This window comes from Toxotes jaculatrix, chromosome 11 (genome assembly GCF_017976425.1).
Source record: "Toxotes jaculatrix isolate fToxJac2 chromosome 11, fToxJac2.pri, whole genome shotgun sequence".
In the NCBI taxonomy this organism is placed as follows: Eukaryota; Metazoa; Chordata; class Actinopteri; family Toxotidae; genus Toxotes; species Toxotes jaculatrix.
In genome coordinates, this window is record NC_054404.1 from 18,926,728 (window position 1) to 18,949,287 (window position 22,560).

At 42.5% G+C, this 22,560-nt stretch overlaps 1 protein-coding gene across 3 annotated transcripts; it reads left to right on the forward strand.

Moving 5' to 3' along the window:
* The first annotated feature begins 424 nt into the window (after nt 1-424).
* Nucleotides 425-17,488, forward strand: mypn (myopalladin). 3 transcript variants are annotated; one of them, XM_041049747.1, is made up of 22 exons: nt 425-616; nt 1,771-1,834; nt 2,344-3,453; nt 7,257-7,432; nt 7,536-7,587; nt 7,703-8,144; nt 8,241-8,315; nt 8,403-8,544; nt 9,338-9,361; nt 9,850-9,966; nt 10,066-10,846; nt 11,622-12,725; nt 12,811-12,943; nt 13,803-13,880; nt 14,834-15,055; nt 15,148-15,297; nt 15,393-15,472; nt 15,613-15,739; nt 15,816-16,023; nt 16,148-16,313; nt 16,427-16,560; nt 16,667-17,488. In XM_041049747.1, the coding sequence occupies exons 3-22, from the start codon at nt 2,345-2,347 to the stop codon at nt 16,843-16,845; spliced, it is 5,499 nt and encodes a 1,832-aa protein (XP_040905681.1). In that variant the 5' UTR covers nt 425-616; nt 1,771-1,834; nt 2,344; the 3' UTR covers nt 16,846-17,488. The 3 variants fall into 3 exon arrangements, with proteins under 3 accessions (XP_040905681.1, XP_040905683.1, XP_040905682.1); XM_041049749.1 differs by having other exon boundaries at nt 13,806-13,880; XM_041049748.1 differs by lacking the exon at nt 1,771-1,834.
* Nucleotides 17,489-22,560: the final 5,072 nt, after the last annotated feature.

The following is a 22,560-nucleotide window of genomic DNA, read 5'->3' on the forward strand; positions in this document are numbered from 1 at the left end:
TACCACTTTCTCTTTAACATGCTGCAACAATATCCACGTTGGAAAACAAGTGAATAAAATTCTTTTTGGGTCAAACGCTGCTTCAGAAATCTGTGTTGTCATGCTAATGCCAGATGTGTTACCACCGGCATGTTTTTACTGTTTCTCAGTCAACATGTAAGTGATGTGTTTCAGAATCGATTATCGCTGTCAGTTTGCTGTGTGAACATTAGCGTGTGTCAGAGGCTCGACAAGGGGCTTCTAATTCTGTAGGACGGAGGTCTTTGGCGGACCACTGGAGGAGGAATCCCTTTACAGCACGCCCCCCCTGGCCAATGAGCGGGGACGCCACCCAGACACATGGGCCAGGCCTCCCCAAAATAACCTGCGACTACTGCACTGACAAATGTTGCTACTTTTACTGGTGACAGGTTACCCTAGCTACTCGGCTCCATATTTTCCTGTAAACTCCAAGGTTAACTCTGCGCGAGAAAACCAGGAAGGCTGGGCAGCTGCCTGTGTCCAAGATTTCCCCAGGTGGCAGCAACCGGAAGACCGGAATCTCCCTCTTTGAGCACAGGTGCACTCTGAGGATTTACCAGTCCTTCACAGGGCGGCAGCTGGGTTTATTCTGAAGGTAAAACACACCACCCCCTAATTTAATTGTTGCTCACAGTGTCCTGTTGACTGTCCGCCTAACACGCTGTGTATGGCCTCAGAAAATCTCTGACACTGAGGCTTAGACAAGCTTAAGTCTATTTCAGTTTGATTGTTATTCTCCTATTTAATTAAATGATCTTAACCTGCATGCATGTGTGGTGCTGTGTTTAGCCAGGGGCCCGTTCAGCTGTGTGGGCTGGGATTGTGTGTTATCTCACTCAGTAGTGCCTCATTTATGATAATTATAGTTGTGTTTGTGTAATTGGATTAATGACTGTTGTGACTGATCAAAATCACGATAACAAGAGCACACAGGATGGCGGGGTCTGCTTCTTTTTTTTTTTTTCCTTTTTTTTTGTTGATTTTCTTCATGTAAACTGAACCCCTCGCTATTATTAGATATGACTTGGTGGGCTTGGAGGCTGTTTGCAAAGGATTAATGTACACAACAGCTGCAGCTTCAGGTCTGTTGGAAGGGCATTGCTGTCTCTCTTAATTGCGCTGATTTGAGTGTCAGTAGCATATGTGTACCCTATCTCATGTCTGTATTCAATAACTTGCTCATGCCTAGTGTCAAAAAGTTGTGCAAAGACTAAACGTCATGAAAGTGTTGGTCAGAGATAGACAGGAGATAAAAAAGCCTGCGTGTATCTCATCAGATCTGGTGTCAGCACATGAACCTGATCCCCTCTGGAGGCCAGAGGAAGGCTGAAATTAGGCTGAAATAAAAAGCTATTTTTACCATTTATCCCCTGCTTTTAACAACAGTTTCTGTCTTCATGCTCCATCTTTGCACTAAATATTTCACAGTTGTTTTAATATAATGTTGAGTGTAATATTAATGCAAGTTATATCTGAGGGACTTACCAGTGTATGTATTTATCAACTCTATAAGTTGCAGGTATCTCTGACCAATATGTGAAGGGATCAAAACAAGGGCTTTGATTTTCATCTACTGACCATTAGTCATTCTCCTTTTAGCTGCCTTAGACATTTAAAAGTCTCTTAGGCATGTCAGTAATTTCATGTCAGTAATGATTCATTGATAAATTGTTTGTTCTGTAAAATATCAGAAAACTGTGAAAAATTCCCCTTGTAGTTTCCCAGAGCGCATGCTGATTTCTGTTTCAGAGAAAATATTTCGTTTCCTCTGACAGAAGGCAGAGAAAAGCCGAAAATCTACACGTCTAAAAAGGTGGAAACTACATTTTAGGCAGATTTACTTGAAAATTGAAATTGCTGCCGATTCATTTTCTGTCAATCAACTAATCAGTTAATTGGCTAATCGTTTCAACTCTGCTGATTACCATAACGTGTAGTTTTAGATTATTGTCCCATTTCCCCCACAGCTGCTGGTTTCGATCATTTTATGGACAGTATGAAAATCAACTTGCTAACTTAATTTTTTTGTCCATTATATTATCAGCTGTTTGATTTCAATATTTAGAGTTTCTGACAAAGATTTGATCAACAGGGGAATTTTAAATCTTAGATTAAAAAAGATTATTTAATCTAAAAACCTGAAAGGCTGAATTTTAAGTAAGTACAAGTGACTGACAGAGTGCAGATACTTCTTGTAAAAGCACCTGCAACTGAAACTATACTGACCCATTTGGGAGGTAGGAAATCATTCTAAAAAGCTGCAGTATGTTTTGGAAGATGGAAACTTGAATGTAACTGAATGCCCTGTGATTATTTCCACAGCATGCAAGAGAACAACGCTGACCAGCCGCCATCGCTGTCTCAGCTCTTAAGAGAGAGCTACCTGGCAGAGGCGAGAGCCCAGCAGCGCCACAGCGAGATGAGCCGCTCAGATGCTTCTTCCACGCGTCTTCAGATCTACGGGTCACTCAAAGGCAAGGCTGAGGACTCTGTGGGCCACAGTGACCCCCAATTCCCAGACCTGTCAGCCTTCCTCAGCCAGGAAGAGTTGGATAAGAGTGTGAACCTGGCTCGCCAGGCCATCGGACACGAGCCTCACGAGGAGAGGGCAGAGGTCAAGGCCTCTGTCGCCCCGTTAACCCCCTCCTCCAGCATTGCCTCAGTCTCAGTTTCTGCCTCTACATCCCCTTCTGTTCCCTTCGCTAACCCCTCTCCTGCACCTTTTGCTGCTCCTTCCACTGTGTCCTTCACCCAGCCAGCCCCTGACTTCAAAGAACTGCCAGCAGCACACACAACATTCACATCAGACAGAAAGATGCATAAAGCCTCCACACGGCAGGACAACATGATCAGGAACAGCAGGGACTCCAGCGAAGGATTCAACGACTTTAACAGGTCTGCCAGGAACGCCCCGTACGGTCTGGAGACCCAGTCCAAGAAGGAGTTTCTCAACAAGGCAGCGGACTTCATTGAGGAGCTCTCCTCTCTCTTCAAGGCCAACACCTCCAAACGGATACGACCAAGAGCCTGCAAAGCTCACAGGAGTAGGGTCCAGAACAAGAGCCCGAACGATGGGACACTTTATCCCCTCGTCAGCTCAGAAAACAGGGAACGTGCTGTCATGCCCGCGGAAGTGGAGAAGGAGAGACCCAGCCCTGCTGTCAGCCACCAACCAGAGGTCCAGCTGGACTCTGGGACGGGGCATGTGGAGTATCAGGACTGCAGGATTACTGAGGAGCAGCAGTACGACTGTGTTACCCAGGAGGTGGAGGAGGAGGCTGAAAGCTGTGCCCTGACAGAAACTCCCTACCCAGCGGAGCCAGTGTGTGAGCCTCCTCATTTCATCCAAAAACTGAAAAGCAGGGAAGTTCCAGAGGGAAGCAAGGTCCAGTTAGACTGCATTGTAAGAGGACTCCCTGCACCTGAAGTCCGGTAAGTGAAACTGGACAGTTTCTAAGCTCTTTGGCTTTCTAATATTATTTTATTAGACTATTATCTTAGTTTGCAGGAGACACAGAAAGACTTCCTGCTTTCAGGCTCTTTCAAAACGACTCTACATTTATCTCACTGAAAAAACATAATACTACAGTAAAGATTCACTCCAGTACTGAAGTAGAAAAGTGAGGTACTTGTACTTTACTTCACTTCCTTCACACATTAATATATAAAAATACATTACATACAAGTCATTTTGCAGATAAATAAGGTATATAATAGGTATTGTCCATGCTTTAAATGATTTGCACAGGAATACAGGGTGTTTACCAGAGCCTAATATTTTCTTTCAATATTGACTTTGTCAGACATACATGGGTTTTACCACCTACATGTGCTAATATGCTACACCAAATTGCAGCAGAGAAGCACTAAAGATATGTTTGAGGTAACGTAAAAGCCGTGTCGCTGTGCGTTTGTCCACCAGAGATCACTGACGTGTTTATTTTTTAGATGTACAGTGTTCCACTCAGGCCAAATCATGGTCACTAATTTTTAATACCCAAATTTAAAAGATCCTTAACATAAATGTTTGTCTATATTATGCATTTATGTAAAACCAACTAGCAGCTGATGTTCCGTTTTCTAACTCCTGTATCAATCAGGATCTTGTATTTAAAAGAATGATTTATATATAATTTGTGACCCACATTATGAGCTATGTTGTGTCTGGGCTTCAGATAACACTCTAAAATTACAAAGTGTTTTTGAGAAGTGTGAATTAAGATGAATGATGCTGTTTTTACTTGGCACATACAGACAGACGTGACATGTGATGAAAGCCAACAGCTGATTCTGAATGGCGTGCGTGTGTGTTTGTGTTTGTGTGTGGTCAGGGTTATGTCTGGGACAATAATCACATCAAATGCCTCTGGTATTGGAGTACTTAACAATTTACACTCCAGTTAATGCTTGGATTGGGCTCTTTTATGGAAGTTTTGTTAGATATGTTTTAAAACTCTGACTGGACCTGCAGTTTCCCTCCCAGGACACCAAACACTTGAATGAGTGGAGCTGTGGTGTCAGACTATAGGGGGGCATGTGCTTGTTAGTCCTACGGAACAATGTTGAGCCACTAACATATACTCGCTCGGGGGAGAATGTAGCTCTCGGCCATTTTTAGACTGGACTGGCACTGTGAGCTGTGGTCGCGTCTGATAATGGAACTGACCGAGCTCTTGACAGAAGCATGAGGAGCTTGGTAAGATGATTCATACAGTCATTGCTCTGTGTATAACTTTCTATGGTTTGTTTTTGGCCTCATTGTCTTATAAAGATATGTGTTTGAGGATGTGAGTGCTGTTGCTGTGGTTTCAATTTAAAAATGTGTCTTCCTTAAAATTGTGTTCTAGCACGGTTCTTATTTTGCACCTTCTGTTTGTCATTGACCTCAGTGAGACGAACTGTATGCCTGCGTGTGTGTTTGTGTGTGTGACTGTGACTTAAAGAAGTGAAAATAGAGTTGTCAGGTTCATATTTCCTATCAGTTTGCCGCGGTGTTCTGTCTCTGGTGTGTCAGAGTATAGCATTGTGCGTACTCTAAGTCTATGTTTAGCGTTGTGCGTATGCGATTGGGTCAGCCAGTCAGAGCTCCCAGGCTCCAGAGGGAATCTCCTCTCTGGTTCTGATCTCCAGAGGGAAAATAGCCCCGACAGGTGCAGCGAGCGTGGTCTTTGACTCACAGACCAGCCACCTCCTCTGCTACTCATGCTTTCAATTTAGACCCTTGCTCATTAGAAAGGACAGTGCTCGGCTCATGCAGGACACTGACAGCACATTACCAAAATACCAAAACCAAAGCTTAAATGAATTCCTCTCCACAGATCAGACTAGTTGAGAAACCATTGGGAGCTTAGTTTGTGTTCTGAGGAATTGTTTTTTTTTTGTGTAAACTGCTTTTTGAAACAGTCTACAGTTTGGGACATTTTTGGCTGCAGTGCTAAGCAGGATAATTGCCTACATAATCATTAAAAAAAACCATTTGACCTTGTTGATCTATGAGCTTGATGAAAGCACTGGATGTGATTTATGATTGTATGCTGATTTCTTGCCAGAGGGTAACACATCACCTCATTCCTGTTTGTTTATTGGCTGGATTAAAGAAAGCATCAAGGCCTCGTCTGCTCAAAATAGATGTACTCTGACGTAGTGGCTGCTGTGTATGTTGCTGGTCAAGACAGGGAGGAAGTTAGAGGTTTACTATTATAGTTTTACAATGAAAAAATAGACTGTTGCCAACTGCAGCTCCAGTTATCCTAGATGTTACTGAGTAGGACTAATGCCAGCCATGTACCGTTAGTCATGTAGACCTGCATACCTCTACTGAATGGCACCCAGTCAGAGGCACTGTTAGGAACTGGTAAAGACACCAGGTTGATCACCAGGTAGGCTAATAGTACATACGTCACATCCTGTTTATTCCTAGTTTAACAGTATAAAATTATAGATTATAATATCGATTAGGTTTATGAGGCTTTAGGATGCTGATATGATGTAACTCGCTCCATCTAGGAAACTTTGTTCTCACAAATCTAAGAAAAACACTTATCGAACCAGATTCATTAGCTTTAACACATTACTCTATAGGTGCCTTTAGATCGATTATTTTGTTCTCCACATCTTCATAACATCAACAGTGCGCTGAAGCAGCCTCCAGCCTGGCAAGGCGTACTGGCGTTGCTTCTTGTCTTACAGGGAAAGGGATAGGGCTTGCTCATCAAAACATTTTCCTCTTGGCCTGCATAACTCTATTGAATGGCACCAAGCCAAAAGCACTATTAGGGAACTGGGAACGACACCACATGGTACCACCCTCATAGAAATAGTATCAGAAGGTTAATACGAGGAAAAAGAGAACTGTGTAAAGATTGGGTTTTAAATAATAGAGCAAGGGTAGAAGCGTCTTAAAATACTCTACTGAAATAGCAAATCCCGGTTAAATGAAGGAATGTATTTGAAAGTATGGTTGATCCCCCTGATAGAGTTCTACTGACATGGAGACTGTGTTGCTATTGAATAGTAGTGAAGCCCAAACCTTTATTAAGACACTTAATGTTGTTTCTCTTTGATTTATAGCATATTTGTTCTTCCTGTCCATCCTGAACATAACCATTTCATTTTTGCCTTTACATGAACTAGAAACTCGGTTACTGAAATGAGAGCACTTTAGTTACTTTTCACCCCCAAACTAGATCCAGTGATTCCAACATCTTATTTGATTCGCCAAAAGGGTTTTTGAAATATAAATAAACGACTTCCTTACTTACTTACTAAGCTGGTTTTATTTTGTAATTTCTCTGAAAATTTTCAGAAAATTAATAAAGCTTCATTAAAGGAACTTTTGCATGTAAACAACTAAGAATGGTGTTTACTCCGAAGTGCATTGTGTGCATCCTTTATGTTTAACGAATGTTGAATACATTGCATTTCTTATAAGACATTTGCTATGTCAGTTTTTAAATATACTAAATTGTATATCACATTGTTTACATCCATTTGTTTACTAGCCAGCAGTCTTCTTCTTCTCTGCCGCTCATATGCTCATGTCAGCCCTTGATCACATGAAACAAAAACATCTCTTTGTAGCATTACTAGTGGTCAAAATCACCACAGGGTGCCTTTAAAGCTAATGGCAGGTACACAGTTTAAGCAAACATCAGTTTTCCCAACATACTTCTTTGTTTATGATGCTTATGATGCTCAGTTGTACTAAACAGTTCTCTGTATATATTCAATTACAGGTGGTTTTGTGAAGGCAAGGAGTTGGAGAACAGCCCCGACATTCAGATCGTCACCAACGGAGAGCTGCACTCTCTCATCATCGCAGAGGCGTTCGAGGAAGATACTGGACGCTACTCCTGCTTTGCATCTAATTTCTATGGTACTGACTCCACGTCGGCTGAGATCTACGTTGAAGGTGATTCTTATGTTTCTTATGATGTCTTACGTATCATATGACTCTTATGTGAAACATCATTATAGATGAGTGCTCTTCACTTGTTTGTTCTCTGGTCCTACAGGTGCTTCCTCTTCGGATTCTGAGGGGGAACAGCACTTTGAACATGTAGCCCAGTGAGTTTTTACTTCATTGTCATTTAGTCCCATGTCAAAAAATAATATATATGGACTTTTAGCCAGCTCCTTGCTATGCTAAATGAGACCTTTCTTCCTTCTGTGATTTCCACAGGCTGCAGAGGAAAACCCAAGAGTCAGCTCCAGCTTTATCTCCATCATCGGGCCAAACCCCATCTGCAGAAGAGGAGTTTCTGTCATCGCCACCTGCAGCAGCCACTGAGGAACCAGCAGAGGAGCTCTCCTTACCACCAACCAATCAACCTCCTCCACTGGTCCAGACAACCACCACAGTACTTTCCGTCCCAGAGTTCTCCAGAGTATCTGTGGCATCCACAACACAGCCTGCTCAGGAGGAGACAACAGTGTTACCTGTCCAGACGTTTCCTACTTTGTCACAAGGAGATTCAGAACTTTCAGAAGCCCAGGAAGTGTCAGCGTCTGTCCCTGTCACATCCACATCACAGCAGGCAGCTACAGCGACAGCTACATCCCTGCCTTTGAACCCAGTGGTTTCATCTGCTCAGGCAGCTCCAACACAAACACCCCAACCTGAGGTAAAACAGCTGAAACACTTCCTTCCACTAGAAGTTTTGTTTAATGATTTAGTTTTGCATATTTTAATCCTCCTCTGTGGGTTTTTTTGTCTTCAGAGTCAAAACTCCAGCCACAGCTATCTGCAAGGGTTAAACGGGCAACCAATCATGGCTGCCCCTGTATTCACAAAGGTAGGATCATTCTGGAAAGCACCAACACTGCCTTCTATTACACTATATATTTATTGATGTAACATACAGCCTGTCTTTTCCCACCAGAGCCTGCAGGACCTCTTTGTGTCTGAAGGCCAGCTGGTGGTGCTAGAGTGCCGTGTGAAAGGAGCACCGTCACCTCGAGTGGACTGGTACAGAGAGGGGAAAATCATAGAAGACTCCCCTGATTTCAGGATCCTGCAGAAAAGTAAACTCTGCTGCTGTCACATTAAAAGTGCAAATGAGCAAATGTTTGTTTATTTGTTTTTGAAAATGCAGAATATAAAGACTTCAATGAGTCAATTTGATTCTGAATGTTTCAAATATATTTCTGTGATCTCACAGTTTAATGATTGTTGATTCTTAACCTTGATGTGCAGACAATAAAAACACATTGAAATAAATCAAAACATTAATATAATTAGTAGACACAAAAATATAAAGCCCTTTATCTGTGAAAAAAATGGTTTATATCAAATCCTGTCCAGTTAGTGAGACCAAAAAGCTGAAAAATGTCGATATCACTGTAAAAGACATTCAGGTTAAGGATGTGTTCACAAACATAAATCAAAGTTATTTTGCTTCAACTGATTGTGGTATATAATTATAAATATAACTGCTGATTTTATACTTAACCCTGTGAGCCCGTACGTATCATATATGATACCCACATTTCTGGGACTCATTGCATCACCATCAAGCATAAACTTTGCATTTAACCCTTTTAGATGAACTCTTATGCTCGTATACTGACTCCTGGTGGACCCCCCTCACTTTTCCAAATGTTTTGACATGTGTGATACAAACAAAAAATATAATTAGAATTTATTTTTTTAATTTTTTTTTTTTTACATTTTGTCAAAGGGACAAATAAAGAGTTCATATTTGAAAAATTAGAATTTTCTGACCATTCTTTCATAGTTCAGGTCTCACAGGGTTAAAGCATAACTTCAGCTGTTGCATTTTACTACAGTTTCATAAGATCCTTGTTTCCATTTCAGAACCAAGATCTCCAACTGAATCAGGTACATACTGTATTTCATAAAATCCTCATTTGTCAAAAACACAAGTGTTGACTGCACTGAAGCAGCTGCCTGTGTGTGTGTGTGTGTGTGTGTGTGTGTGTGTGTGTGTGTGTGTGTGTGTGTGATGCTGCAGTGTGTACATTTTACTGTGCTGAAGTGTTTATAGCCATTGGCTGAGGCTTCTGTTCTTCTTCTGTACATAAACCAGGGCTACTTTTCCCTGACTCTGAACCATATAAGGAGGTCTCTCATCCTGTGTCAAACCACCATGGCAGATCATTTCAACCTGCCTTAGCTGCAGATAGACTCTCAGCCCCAGTGACACAAAGAAACCCCACTGCTAGGCATTTGAACCACAAGTCATGTATCTTTCCTCACTGTACTGAGACTCTCTGTAGTAGAGAAATTAATATGGTGCAGTCAAACCAAACCAGCTTGATTATGTGAGTATCACTTTATTTTACTTATTTTTTTATCATTACTTCTAGAGGAAATATGCACTTTGGTCATTGCTGAGGTCTTTCCAGAGGATTCGGGGGTGTTTACTTGTACAGCAAGCAACAAGTATGGAACCGTGTCCAGCACTGCTGCACTGAGGGTCAGAGGTAACACTTCTGTTTTGCTTTTCAAAATCAGCAACAGTGTCATATTCTTATAAAGGTTCACTGAAATTTCTGTGCATCCATCTCTCTGATTCTCATCAGGCAATGGCAGAATCACCAACCACGTGAGGCCTTTCAACAGCTTAACGACGGAGCCTGGTCGAACCCAAGACCCTTCCCCTTCAGCTCCCGCTGTAAACCCTCAACCAGAAGTTACTATGAGCAACAGCATCAAGCCCCACTCCAGCACCATTCGCCTAGACCCGCTCACCTCTAGCACTTTACGCCTGGACCCTGTAAACACCAGCACCTTCCGTCTGGACCCCCACAGCTCCAGCATGTTGCGTCCAGACCCCCTTCGCACCAGCCTGCCCAGTCTGGAGCCCTCCAGCCTGAGCAGCAGCTCCTACCTGAACTTTCGTAGCACCAGCACCCCAAACTTAGATCCTCTCCACTTTAACCAGGACCCTCCTGGATCCAGTGGAGTAGGTCCAGAAACCCAGAACAGTGGACAGGTGCTCTCATTTCCAAAACCCTTCACTGCTCTATCTGCAGTGGAGACCTCAGCGGAGCAGGAAGTGTCCAGACCTATGCTGACATTGCCTGACACGAGCGCTAAAGCTAAGGGGACCCCAAACCATCAGAATGGGAGCCCCATTGTGGTGCCCCTCCCTGATCCTCCTCCAAACTCCTGCCTTAAGTCAGGCACCATGGCAAACCACAGAGACTCACGCTCCAGCTCCAGAGTCGGTCTGCGCGTGCACTTCAAACTGCCTGAGGATGAGGAGGATGAACAAAGTGACGCGTCCAGTCAGGGTGATGAAGACGTCACTCAGGTTTCAGTCAACAAAGAACCACCACCAGTGCTGGCTAAACCCAAACTGTGAGTAGAGCAAAAAAGAAAAGTTAAGTCAAGTACAAGTTAGATGAGTATCTGCAGTTTCACTAACTGAAACTAACATAAAGCTGTCAGAAAGGTCTGCAGCAGTTCAGTATGAGGAAAAGAGATGTTGTGCGTGGGCTCTGAAAGTCACGTCCTTACTTTGAGCTGCATCGAGATAAATTAGATGGGCTGTATTTAGAGGTGGGAGGTTCCTCCTCCACTGGCTCAGCTAGCAGCTGTAATCAGTTGCAATTCATAAATGAATGCATACGGACTTCAAATGTGGACCTTCAGGCTTTCTAAAACAAAGGATGGCGTCTTCTATTTGTAAGTTTACTTCTATGCATTTATGTTCATCTAATATTTCAGATAATGCTGTGAATGAAATCTCATTTGGTGCGATAAGCTGTTAACTTTTGTTTTTGTGCTTGACATCATGGGCTTAAAAAAAAACAAGGATAAATATGAAAATATGTCCTGCATTGTTCAGTCTAAGTGAATTTGCAGTAATTCCATGATAAATAAAACAGAACATCCTGTTTAGAGTGAAAGCTGAAAGTGTGTTGAGCTTGAACAGTGTTTTGTTTGTAGGCTACTTGTTAGTAGCCCATAAAAGGGCAGAGTATTCTTCATGCTGACTTTGGCTCATTCCTGCTGGGGTTTACTGGACTTAATTTATGAGAACAGAGCACTGAGCCTCTCTCATCCTCACCATGTATAGTGTCATTTTTTCTGGTAGTTGATCTGTTACTTTGGTTTTGCTTGACCTCGACAGGGACCCAGCCCAGCTCCAGCTTCTGCACAACCAAGTCCTCATGGAGCAGCAGCAGGAAACTGAACCTCAGACCCAAACCCACATCCCGCCTCAGCCCCACCCCCCACTACAGATCCAGATCCAACCTGAGGTCCAAAGCTCCCACGAAGGTCCGCTGTGGTCACCCAGAATGCACCGTGAATCCCATCCGCCACCTTTCCGGCCCTACCTGAACACCACAATCTCCCCTCTGCAGATGCCACCCTCTGCACCTCTCCTGACCACCACCGCCCCCCCTGCTCCCTCACTGAGCTCTGCTCCAGCACTCAACACCACCTTTTCACCGCCTCTCAACACTTCTTCTGCTCCTCTTTTCAGCTCCCCACCTTCTATTCCTCAGCTAAAGACGTCTTCAGTGGTGACCTCGCCTCCACCTGCCCCGCAGCTGAACACAGCTCCTCCTCTCAGCTCAGTTACCGTGACACAGATGAACACCATCCATGCCTCGCACCTCAACCTGTCCCCTGCAGCTCTTGCCAGACCTACACCCACTTTACAGTTCTCCTCTCCTCCTGCACCAAAGCTTAGTACAGCTCCCACAGATTCAACCCCGGCCTTACAGCAGATCACCTCTCCTGCTCCTCTACTGAGAAGCACCCACGCCTCCCTCATGAACCTCACCGCCACTTCCCACACCTTCAACTACACCCGGCCTAAAGAGTTCATAGCTGCTCAGACTTTCTCACCAGTCAGGAGTCCTTCCCCGACTGAATCCCCAGTGCCATTGCTCCACGAGCTGGCCGCTGAGCTCAACTCCTCTGCAGCCAGCTCTCCTACTCTCCCGCCATTTTCCCCTCCACCAAGGATCTTCCCCACGAGGGTGCTAAAGTCTCCCACCAGCCCTCCTTCCCTCATATCCTCACCAACACCAGGGTCGGCGCAGTTCCTGAACAGTGTATTTGCTGTACGAGCCCAGTCGCCTCCCCAGGCCTCATCTCCCACCTCCAGCAGCTCCACCCCCAGCCCCATTCAAAACCCCGTGGCCTTCCTCAGCTCCGTCCTGCCGTCCCTGACCCCAAGTCAGCCCACAAACTCAATGGGATTGCCCAAGGGAGCTCCTTTAGGGTACGCCCTCTCTGATGGACTACAGTGCTCATGTGATTGGTGAATGCTCACATGCTGTAATACGTTTTCCCATCTGTCTCTTCAGGCTACAAAAGAAGGTACCCAAGGTGCGCCTGCCGTCAGCTGAAGACATTCGTGAGAGCAAAGAAATTCTCCTACAAGATATTGAGAAAAAGCTTGGATTTAAAGACGATACTCCACATTTTGCATATCAACAGGTACTAGGCAGTCTCCAGCTCTGCAGCTGTGATTGATTTCTCCTTTTCTGACTCTCTCAGTTGCAGTGATGTAGTGATGAATACATATAATCATGCAAATTGCATGTTTTAGCTTAGCCCAAAAGGTGGGTCCTCTGATTTCAGCCTTTATTACGTCCCTGCTCAGTTAGACATTAGACTACTGTGTGAATATGTCTGTCAAAAATGACATGTTAGTATGTGATTGCTAAATTTGAACTAATCAGCTGTTGCAATCTAGATTTGTTGTTGTTGTTTGTTTTTTTGTAATATACTTTTAAGTATGAAGTTTACTGTATATTAACCAAAGACTGTGCTGCATTCTCACTTGTCTCCTATGGAACCCCAGAGGTCTTCAACAGTAAATGAAGAAATAGATTATTATAAAATAATCCCATGAATAAATTGTGTAAAATGATGAGCAATAACCCAAACTCACAACACCATCTAGCTAGTTAACCTGCTAGGTAGGTCGCATGTGCAGCCTAGTTAACCTGAAACAATAAGATTTAGTTTCTGTGCACTGTGTTTATTTATGGCAGAGCCCTGTCCTGTACATAGGGATGAAACAATAATAAGTTTAATTTTCATATTTTCCACAATATATTCATATGATTATTTTATAATGAGTTACTTTACCATTAACTCGCTTCAGTTCAGCAGAGCATCAGCTGTCATTCCCTCCCCAGTCATTCATGGTTATTCATCACCGTGTGTACGTACCGTAATAACATATGCATGCTAATAACAGCAGCTTGTGTGTTATTCCATCAGTATATGTTTGTATGTATAGTTTGTGTGTAGTTGTTGGAGTTCATCATCCATCCCTATCCTCTCATAGAAGCTGAGTATTGAGGGGAAAACAGCGAGCAGACCCCTTGGACCAAACATTCCTGCTACTGTCATTAACTATGATGAGGTACAAGGATCTTCCCGTCCCAAGCACTGCTTTGCTCGAGGCTGTATGGATTATTATACTGTTTCAGGCCGAGATTACGAAACTTTGGATACTCTCATATACTTATCTAAATACCGTGGTTAAATAATAAGTCTAATCAAGCATTCAAGCTTCTGTTAACTAATATATAACCTGCACGAATAATCATAATAAACATATTTTAAGGTTAAAATTCATTAAGCGAATGAAATGTAACGACTTTTCAGTTAACTGATTTTACTGAAGCTTGCAGTCCTGTCCTCCTGATTTTCATTTTAGATTTCCCCTAAAGGCCAGTATGACATAAAAACTCATTACACTTTTCTGAAAACTCATTTCACAAAGCCTCATATTGTCCTTAACATTTCACACACTTCAATAATCTCCAGCTAGTTTCATCTTTCTGCAAACCCACAGATGAAAAAGCTACCAATAGGTTCTCAGGATGAATTGAATAAGATGTTTAAATGTCTAGAAATCACGTTTCTCTTCTCTGCAGTTCACCTCTACAGTTCATCTTCGTCTGTTCTCTGTTTTACCCTCAGCCTTATTCTGTTTGGTTGGTCGAGCAAAATATTTCACCAACCAGGAGTGACACTGTCACACAGATGCCACTGCATGATCCTTATCTCCAAGTGGTTTGAAGTCACAGTCTAGACATTTTTTCTGTTTTCAGATTTGAGTTATAGATTGTTACTTTAAAACCACTGTTGCTTCACGGTAAATAGATGCACGTTGTCTCATGTTCCTGATCATTGCATACCTCTCCCAGAGCATTTGTCGCTTATCTCGATGCGATAAGCTTTTATGTACAGTATCTGCATGTTACTGCACTCACTGAATTTTCAGGGAAATTTGGTGCTGACAGACGGTGCATGCAGTGATCCAACACTGATTGCGGCGATTACTTTGATGTAGTGGTTTTCCTTTTCCAGGAGTACAAAGTGTCCAGTTTTGAGCAGAGACTAATGAGCGAGATTGAATTCCGTTTGGAGCGAACGCCAGTGGAGGAGTCGGATGATGAGGTGCAGCACGATGACGTACCCACGGGAAAATGCATCGCACCCATATTTGACAAGAAACTGAAGAACTTCAGGGCCATGGAGGGCGTGCCTGTCACTTTCTCGTGTAAAGTGGTGGGAATCCCTCCTCCAAAGGTGAGAGGCCAACAACTGTGCTGCACACATGACGACATGAACTTTAACTTTCATCTCTCACATTTATCATTCACATCTGTGCCACTCCTCAGGTTTACTGGTTCAAAGATGGCAAGCAGATTTTGAGGAAGAACGTCCATTACAAGAAGATAAGAGAGGGGGACGGGACCTGTGCTTTACACATAGAGTCCTCAACCAATGATGATGATGGCAACTACACTGTCATGGCAGCTAATCCACAGGTAGTAGTTCATTCCCGGGCTCCCATTCATGTTGTCAACACCTTCTCTCCAGACGCAAAAATCTGATCTGCTATTTGATATTTGATGACCATCAGGGACGAATCAGCTGCTCGGGTCATTTGATAGTCCAAACGGGGCCTCCCCGAAGCCGAATGACACCTATTCACTCTCAGAGGTGAGCAGGACTGAGTGTGTAGTGGGATCTGGAGAAGAATGCCCTCTCTCTGCCTACTAACCAGCACCACAACTAACAGAGACATGGATTAAAGTGTGCGTTTGTGTCCCGTGCTGTCCTCACCACTACCTGTTTTTCAGGGTGCGGGCCCGCATACAGGAAGTAGAGAGTGAGCAAACCCAGGAGCGCTTTTTTCGACCTCACTTCCTCCAGGCACCGGGCGACATGCTGGCTCACGAGGGAAGACTGTGCAGACTAGACTGTAAGGTAGGTAGCAGGTGATACAATCACTAAGGTGTTGCATGTTTGCCTCACCTCACTGAGAGCCTTCTTTGTCTTCCAGGTGAGTGGACTGCCCAACCCTGAGCTGATGTGGTTGGTCAACGGGAGACCAATCTATCCAGACCTGTACCACAAGATGCTGGTGCGGGAGAACGGCATCCATTCCCTGGTCATTGACCCTCTGACGCAGAAAGACGGGGGCACATACACCTGCATTGCAAGCAACAAAGCAGGACAGAGCTCCTTTAGTCTAGACCTGAAAGTTGTGGGTAAGGACTGGATACAATCAGTGACCTTGCTGTTAGATGATGAAAAGGAATGAATCAGTCGCTTTAATTTGACGTCTCATGTCCTGTTTGGAAGCTTCAGTAATCTGAGTCATGTCCACTTTAGAGAAAGAGACAAAGCACCCTCCCCAGTTTTTGGAGAAGCTGCAGAACATGGGTATTCCCGAGGGAACTCCAGTCAGGCTGGAGTGTCGGGTGGTGGGTATGCCCCCCCCACTCATCTTCTGGAAGAAAGACAATGACACCATTCCTAGAACTAAGGACAGAATCTGGTTAGTGCGAGTGCTCCTCTGCAGCTGTTTCAGTACCATGCATTAAAACGTAATAGTTTCAAAGACAGCTATTGGAGCTGGAATAAATTCTATCCACTATCTGTTTATTTCAGCATGACCCAGGATGCCACAGGATATGTGTGTCTCCTTATCCAGCCGACAACAAAAGACGATGCTGGCTGGTACACGGTGTCAGCAAAAAATGAGGCTGGAATTGTGTCCTGCACCTGTAGGCTTGATATCTACGGTAAATATTCTGAATAGCAGTGTGGCTTTAAGCTTTATTCAGAAATGTGCCACATTTTCAGCAGGTCGCTCTACATAGTAATGCTAGCTATCTGCTGCACCTTCAGCACAGTGGCATCAGAGCATCCCCGCGCCCATGAAGAAAACTCCGCGCACGGGCAGCCGCTACGCCGCTCTGACCGGCCAGGGGCTCGACATCAAGTCAGCTTTCCCCACATCAGACACCAGCCCCATCCTGTTCTCCAGCTCGCCTCCTGAGGCCACGCTGGAGAGCGAGGAACTGTGAGCTGCCCACAAACACTCCAGCATTGTGACCCTCAGAGGCCTCCCAGCAGGATGTGTGACCTCCCTGAGGTCCAAACATTGGAAAGGGGAGAAGGATTGCCTGAGCAATGATTGTCATATGATTTGTGTGATGCATTTGAAGTGATACATTCAGAATAGAATGGCAAAGAATTACTGCGTTAAAGCTACCAGCACCGATAGTGGGTTTGTCACCATTCCTATTTACTCAAGTCATATGAAGAGTGTTTCACATACAGAAAAAAAATGACAGATTTGCAAAGTCTTAGCTCATGAGCCATCAGTGTTCAATATTGTTCTCTGACAGGGTTGAATGATTCACGTTTGTTTTCTACATCATATTTAGCTTCAGTGGTGAGGTTGTTGCTGAATGTTGGTGATAACATTTGTTCTTAATAGTTAGTCCTATTCTCAGAGTGGTTTTAACACCACTTATTTTTATCGCAAGTCACATGTACAGTGGTTTCAGACAGTGTTTAGACCCCTTCACTGTTTTGCACACTTCACTGTTTTGTAAATTTTATTTGAAATGGATAAAATTTACAATTTCTGCCAATCAGTTTACACTCAATAATCAATAATGACATAGTGAAAACATGTTTTTAGAATTTTTTGTAAATTTATTTTAAAAAACTAACAAAAAAAAGCAAAAAAAACAAAAATCCGGAAATATCTCATTTAGTAAAGTATTCAGACCTTGAACTCAGTACTTTGTAAAAAGGATAGAGTAGTGGATACAGTAAACTCCTTTGGCAGCAGTTACAGCTTCCAGTCTTCTCGGGTAAGTCTCCATAAGCTTTGCACACCTGGATTCTGGCTGATTATGCCATTTTTCTTGGCACATCTTCTCAAGCTCCATCAGACTGGATGCAGGGTGTCTGTGAACTCCCATCTTCAGGTCTTTCCTCAGGTGTTTCTTGGGATTTAAGTCTGGGTTTTGGCTGGACCTCTCAAAGACAGTCAGAGACTTGACCTGAAGCCACCCCAATGTTGTGTTGGCTGTGTGTTTCAGGTCATTGTCTTGCTGAAAGGTAAACCCCCCAGTCTCAGGTCCTGTGCTCTCTGGAGAAGGTTTTATTTAAGGTCCTCTCTGTATTTGGCTGCATTCATCCTTCCCTGACCAGTCTCCCTTTCCCTGCTGCTGAGTAGCCCACAACGTAACATACGTGGTGTTCATTCCTTTTCACTTTGTCATTTTGGATTATTGAGCATAGACTGATGGGCAAAAATTGTCATTTGATCTATTTAAAATCAAATCTTTATCACCCTAAAGTGAGCAAAAAGTGAAGGGGTCTGAACGCTTTCTAAAGTCACTGTATGTGTACTGGTAGTACTAGTTTCTTTTTCGCTTTATATAAAAAGTTTATATATATATAAAAGTAGCCTTAAGTTATTGTTTATTAATAATCTGCTGAATAATAGTTTAGAGTATATTAATAGACACGTGAATGTGCCATTTAGATCAGTTTAAATGGCTTCAGCAGGTTGGGATTCTTTCTACACTTAACTAAATTATTTCTTTATGTCCATCACTGGTTCACAGTTTTGCACCGTGTTTCTCATGTGCATGCATGCTGATAGCTGATGAATATTCAACACTGTATAACTCAACAAACACGCAGTGTGTTTGTCTGCTCACACTCATAATAATAGTATGCTGTTAGGTGAGTCTAATTCGTGGTTTGTAGTTGAAACACTGAAACACTTTGATTTTTTTTTTTTTGTTTTGGCTTTCAGGTTATTCAGTTCATCATCTTTGTATTGACAGAGATTTATCTCCTTAATTGCATCTACATTTTGGGATGTGTTATCAGAGGAATGAGTCAGAATGTGACTAAGAACCCCTGAAAAAATGAGTTTGTGATAAGAAAAAAATGTTGTCTTTGCTTCGGCAAAATGACACAACCAAGTCAAATGCATCCTGCAGAGGCTGCTGTTGAACTTTTATAATAATAATAATAATAATAATAATAATAATAGATTTGATTAAATAAATTCAAGTCAGTATAAAAACTTATTGGAGAAAAGTCTGAAAGCACACATTCAGCTGATGTAAAGTTGCACATTGTAAAATAGTTTTGTCCTTCTCAGAATAAAGTTATATTTATTCAGATGAGTGAAGTGTGGTTTTGAATAAATGTTGCATTAGGCAGCATCTAAAATCATTCTGCTGCATTTTCACTGTCTGGCATGAAAACGGCTTGTGTGTAAAAATACTCTCCCCAATCAAAGAGGGAATGATGCAGTTGAAACCATGTCATTACTGAGACCTTGTTTTGACTATGCTGTAATCAGAGCCCTATTAGCTTAAACTGATGCCAAATTCAAAACAAATAGGAAAGCCCAGAAGCCAATTAAGCATTGCTAATCAGTCCAATTAGAGGGGAAGAGAGTTCAAATAGGCATAAAATTACATTCACCTTACGTGACCTAATTATACTCCCAGTCTCATCTCACCAGCTGCCAGACCTACTTGTTAAGTGGGTGCTGTATGTGTGGCTGAGCTGTAAATATCTGTGGACTCTGAGAAAATTCAGTGTTTTGGAAACTTGTTAGTCCATTTTTCATTTATTGCTCTATAGAATTATACTGAATATTGCCATGATGTTTTACATGGTGTTTTATATTTTCATAGTGTACTCAACCTGATTATTGCTATATTAACACAATAATAATAACAGTAGTAGCAATGTTTTAAATCCAGATTCTCAAAGTTTACATATTTGAAGCCAAAGAATTAACACACTTGTTATGTGTTTGCCTATGCTTATTAAAAGTAAGTATGAGCTGATACGCACTGCTCATTTAAAAGTAATCCTGTGGTGATAATGAGATTTACACTTTCTCCTGGACTGAAACATACGCTTTGCATCCTAATCTCTGTTTCTCCATAAGGAGATCTGGATTTATGAGGGTACGTGTTTCTGTCAGAGTAGACGGGTCACTCCTCGGTTGTGACATATGGCTTTTGACAGAGGGCAGGGCTCAGACAAGCCAATTGTGTGAGGGGTTGTAAAAAAAAAAAAAAAAAAAACAAGATTGGAAGGCACGGAAGGGACGGGCCACGTCTCAGACAAGGCCCTCAGACAAGACAAGCAGCAGCTGGCAAACTACATCAATCTGTAATCAATGAACCAACTGGTAGATGGGATTATATGCCTAATTGCACAGCTAACCAGTCCAGCCCAAAATGACCAGACAGCATCAGCTTGTGTGCATGACCCAATACCAGAGACGGGCATTATTCTAGGCCTCTGACAGTGATTAATCATTCATAACCTGCCTCTACACCCAAGCTTTGAGTCTGTCAATACACAGTGAGAGGAGCTGTGTGTCCTCGCTGACAAAGGACGACAAAGATGACATCAGAAATGAAAGCAGCAGAGGTGGAGGAAATATTCACAGCCTTTACTTAAGTAAAAGTAACAATGCCACGGTGTAAACATCTCCATTACAAGTTAAAGTCCTGCAATCTCATTTTACTTAAGTTGGACAAAAGCACTGTATTACTCTAATTTGATCTAAATATTGAATGTTCTCCTTTTCACAATGCATGTATATAATATTTGATTGGATTATTATTATCATTGATGCATTGACGTGGAACCTGTACTTTAATTTTGTAGCTTGTCAAGATTGATTAGTTTTTACTAAAATGTAGATTGTTGGGAAGTTTAGAACAAATTCTACAATATTTTTCAAGCTCATAGTTTTTGTACATAAAATTGAAAAACAACCTTAATTTGCAATGCATCAGTAACTACAGCTGACAGATCAATGTATCAGGTAAAAATTACATTTCTCTCCAAAAAACAGGAACTTGAAGTATAAAGTAGAATAACATTTAATTGTGCTTCAAAAGTTATTTGTGTGGCTTTTGAGTGACAGTAAAGAGTGTGTTTGGAGTGTGTGTGTGTGTGTGTGTGTGTGTGTGTGTGTGTGTGTGTGTGTGTGTGTGTGTGTGTGTGTGTGTGTGTGTGTGTGTGTGTGTGTGTGTGTGTGTGTGTGTGTGTGTGTGTGTGTGTGTGTGTGTGTGGGGTAGAGACTACCCTCCTGTATTACAGAATTCAATGCTGGCAGATGGGACGGACAGACAGACAAATTATTCTGTCTGTCTCATTTTCTCGGCCCACTACACAGATCAATTATTTATTTCACATGTGGTCCCCACTTCACAAGGAACATTAATGCATCCCACATACTGTGCAGCGCTGATAAACATCCGCACAGACTAGCTGCACTTTAAAGATATAAAGCAGAAGAATTTTCTGGAGACTTTAATATTTGTGGACCTGCACACAAACCGATCTCCAAACCTCAGACGGTGCAGTAATCCATCTTGGCCCATATTGCTTGAGACTCCTAATCCCCTGATGTGCTGTTAAAATCCCTCAGGTTACAGGCCACACTTACACTTCTGTTGCCTCAGGCTAATCTCAGATTATGGTTATTATCACATGGAGACCAGTTACATGAGAAGTGAAAGGGGACTTCTTGGTGGCTTACATAACTTAATAAAACCCGATGGATTTACAGGAGGTGCTTCAAAAGATTTCATATTTAATATCAGAAATAAATAAAATGTTAAGTTGTGATTTCGACAGATTTATTCCTAAGACACAGGACAGCTAAGTAGACTAAGTAGACAGTGACCGAGTCACAAATTTCTTAAAATTTCCAAAAAAATATAAATGTTATATTTTAGAGGGAGAAAACATTTAAACTATAAATAATAAAATATTGATTAAGAAAGAAATAGATTACTTTTTTATTATACATTGAGGTGAAATATGAAATTAAATTTGAAATCATGACAGCAGAGTGAATTTTAAATCAAATCAAGTTTTAGTTTTTGAGTTTTAGTTTTATTTATTTTGCTGATACCTGATGGTATTTATATGAGATAATGTGCCAAAGCTCTCTTTTTTTTAAAGCTGAACTGAGCTGAATCTTTAATCTTTAGTTATTAGGTTTTTAGTGATTTTACATAGTTGGTGGAAACGTAAGTTCAACAGAGAAATATTCACAATCTTGGCCTTTTAAAAGTTTGTTTGCACCGTCAGCTGTGGTGAGTGGAGCTACCAGATGGTAGACTTTTGGTGTCTGTGCCACATGGCTCTGAGTGAAGCCATGGCCAGATAGCCCAGCCCAGGATAATTGGAATTTCATTAAGGTTTTGTTTGTGTGTGTGTGTGTGTGCTGAGTGTGTGTATATATGCCTTGTGTGTGTGTGTGTGTGTGTGTGTGTGTGTGTGTGTGTGTGTGTGTGTGTGGTTGTGTGTGTGTGTGTGTGTGTGTGTGTGTGTGTGTGTGTGTGTGTGTGTGTGTGTGTGTGTGTGTGTGTGTGTGTGAGGGCTCAGAGTGGGTGTGGGTGTTTATGAGTCTGTATGGGTGTGTTTCTCTATGAGCAATATTTAGGATGGGGGAGGAGGGCAGGGACTCCACCTGCTGCCACCTGTTCATCTGCTCCATCTTATAAAAGCTGCTCCCTCACTGTTTCCACAATCACAGACACCTTGGACTCTTCAGACTGTCCACTATCTGAGCTTGGATCTGACACCCAACACACAACACGACACACAGCTTGGACATCAGCCAGGCTGTGACACAGAGGAGACCTCTGAGGAGCCCTGAAACTGAAACTGGAAACTTCTCTGACAAATCTATTGACTTATAGCTGAGACCTTCTGACCAGAGG

Coding starts and splice junctions, on each gene's coding strand:
- mypn (XM_041049747.1), top strand. CDS start 2,345: ATGCAAGAGAACAACGCTGACCAGCCGCCATCGCTGTCTCAGCTCTTA. Junction 8,545..9,337: donor TTTCAGGATCCTGCAGAAAA/GTAAACTCTGCT, acceptor TTTCCATTTCAG/AACCAAGATCTCCAACTGAA. Junction 9,362..9,849: donor AAGATCTCCAACTGAATCAG/GTACATACTGTA, acceptor CATTACTTCTAG/AGGAAATATGCACTTTGGTC.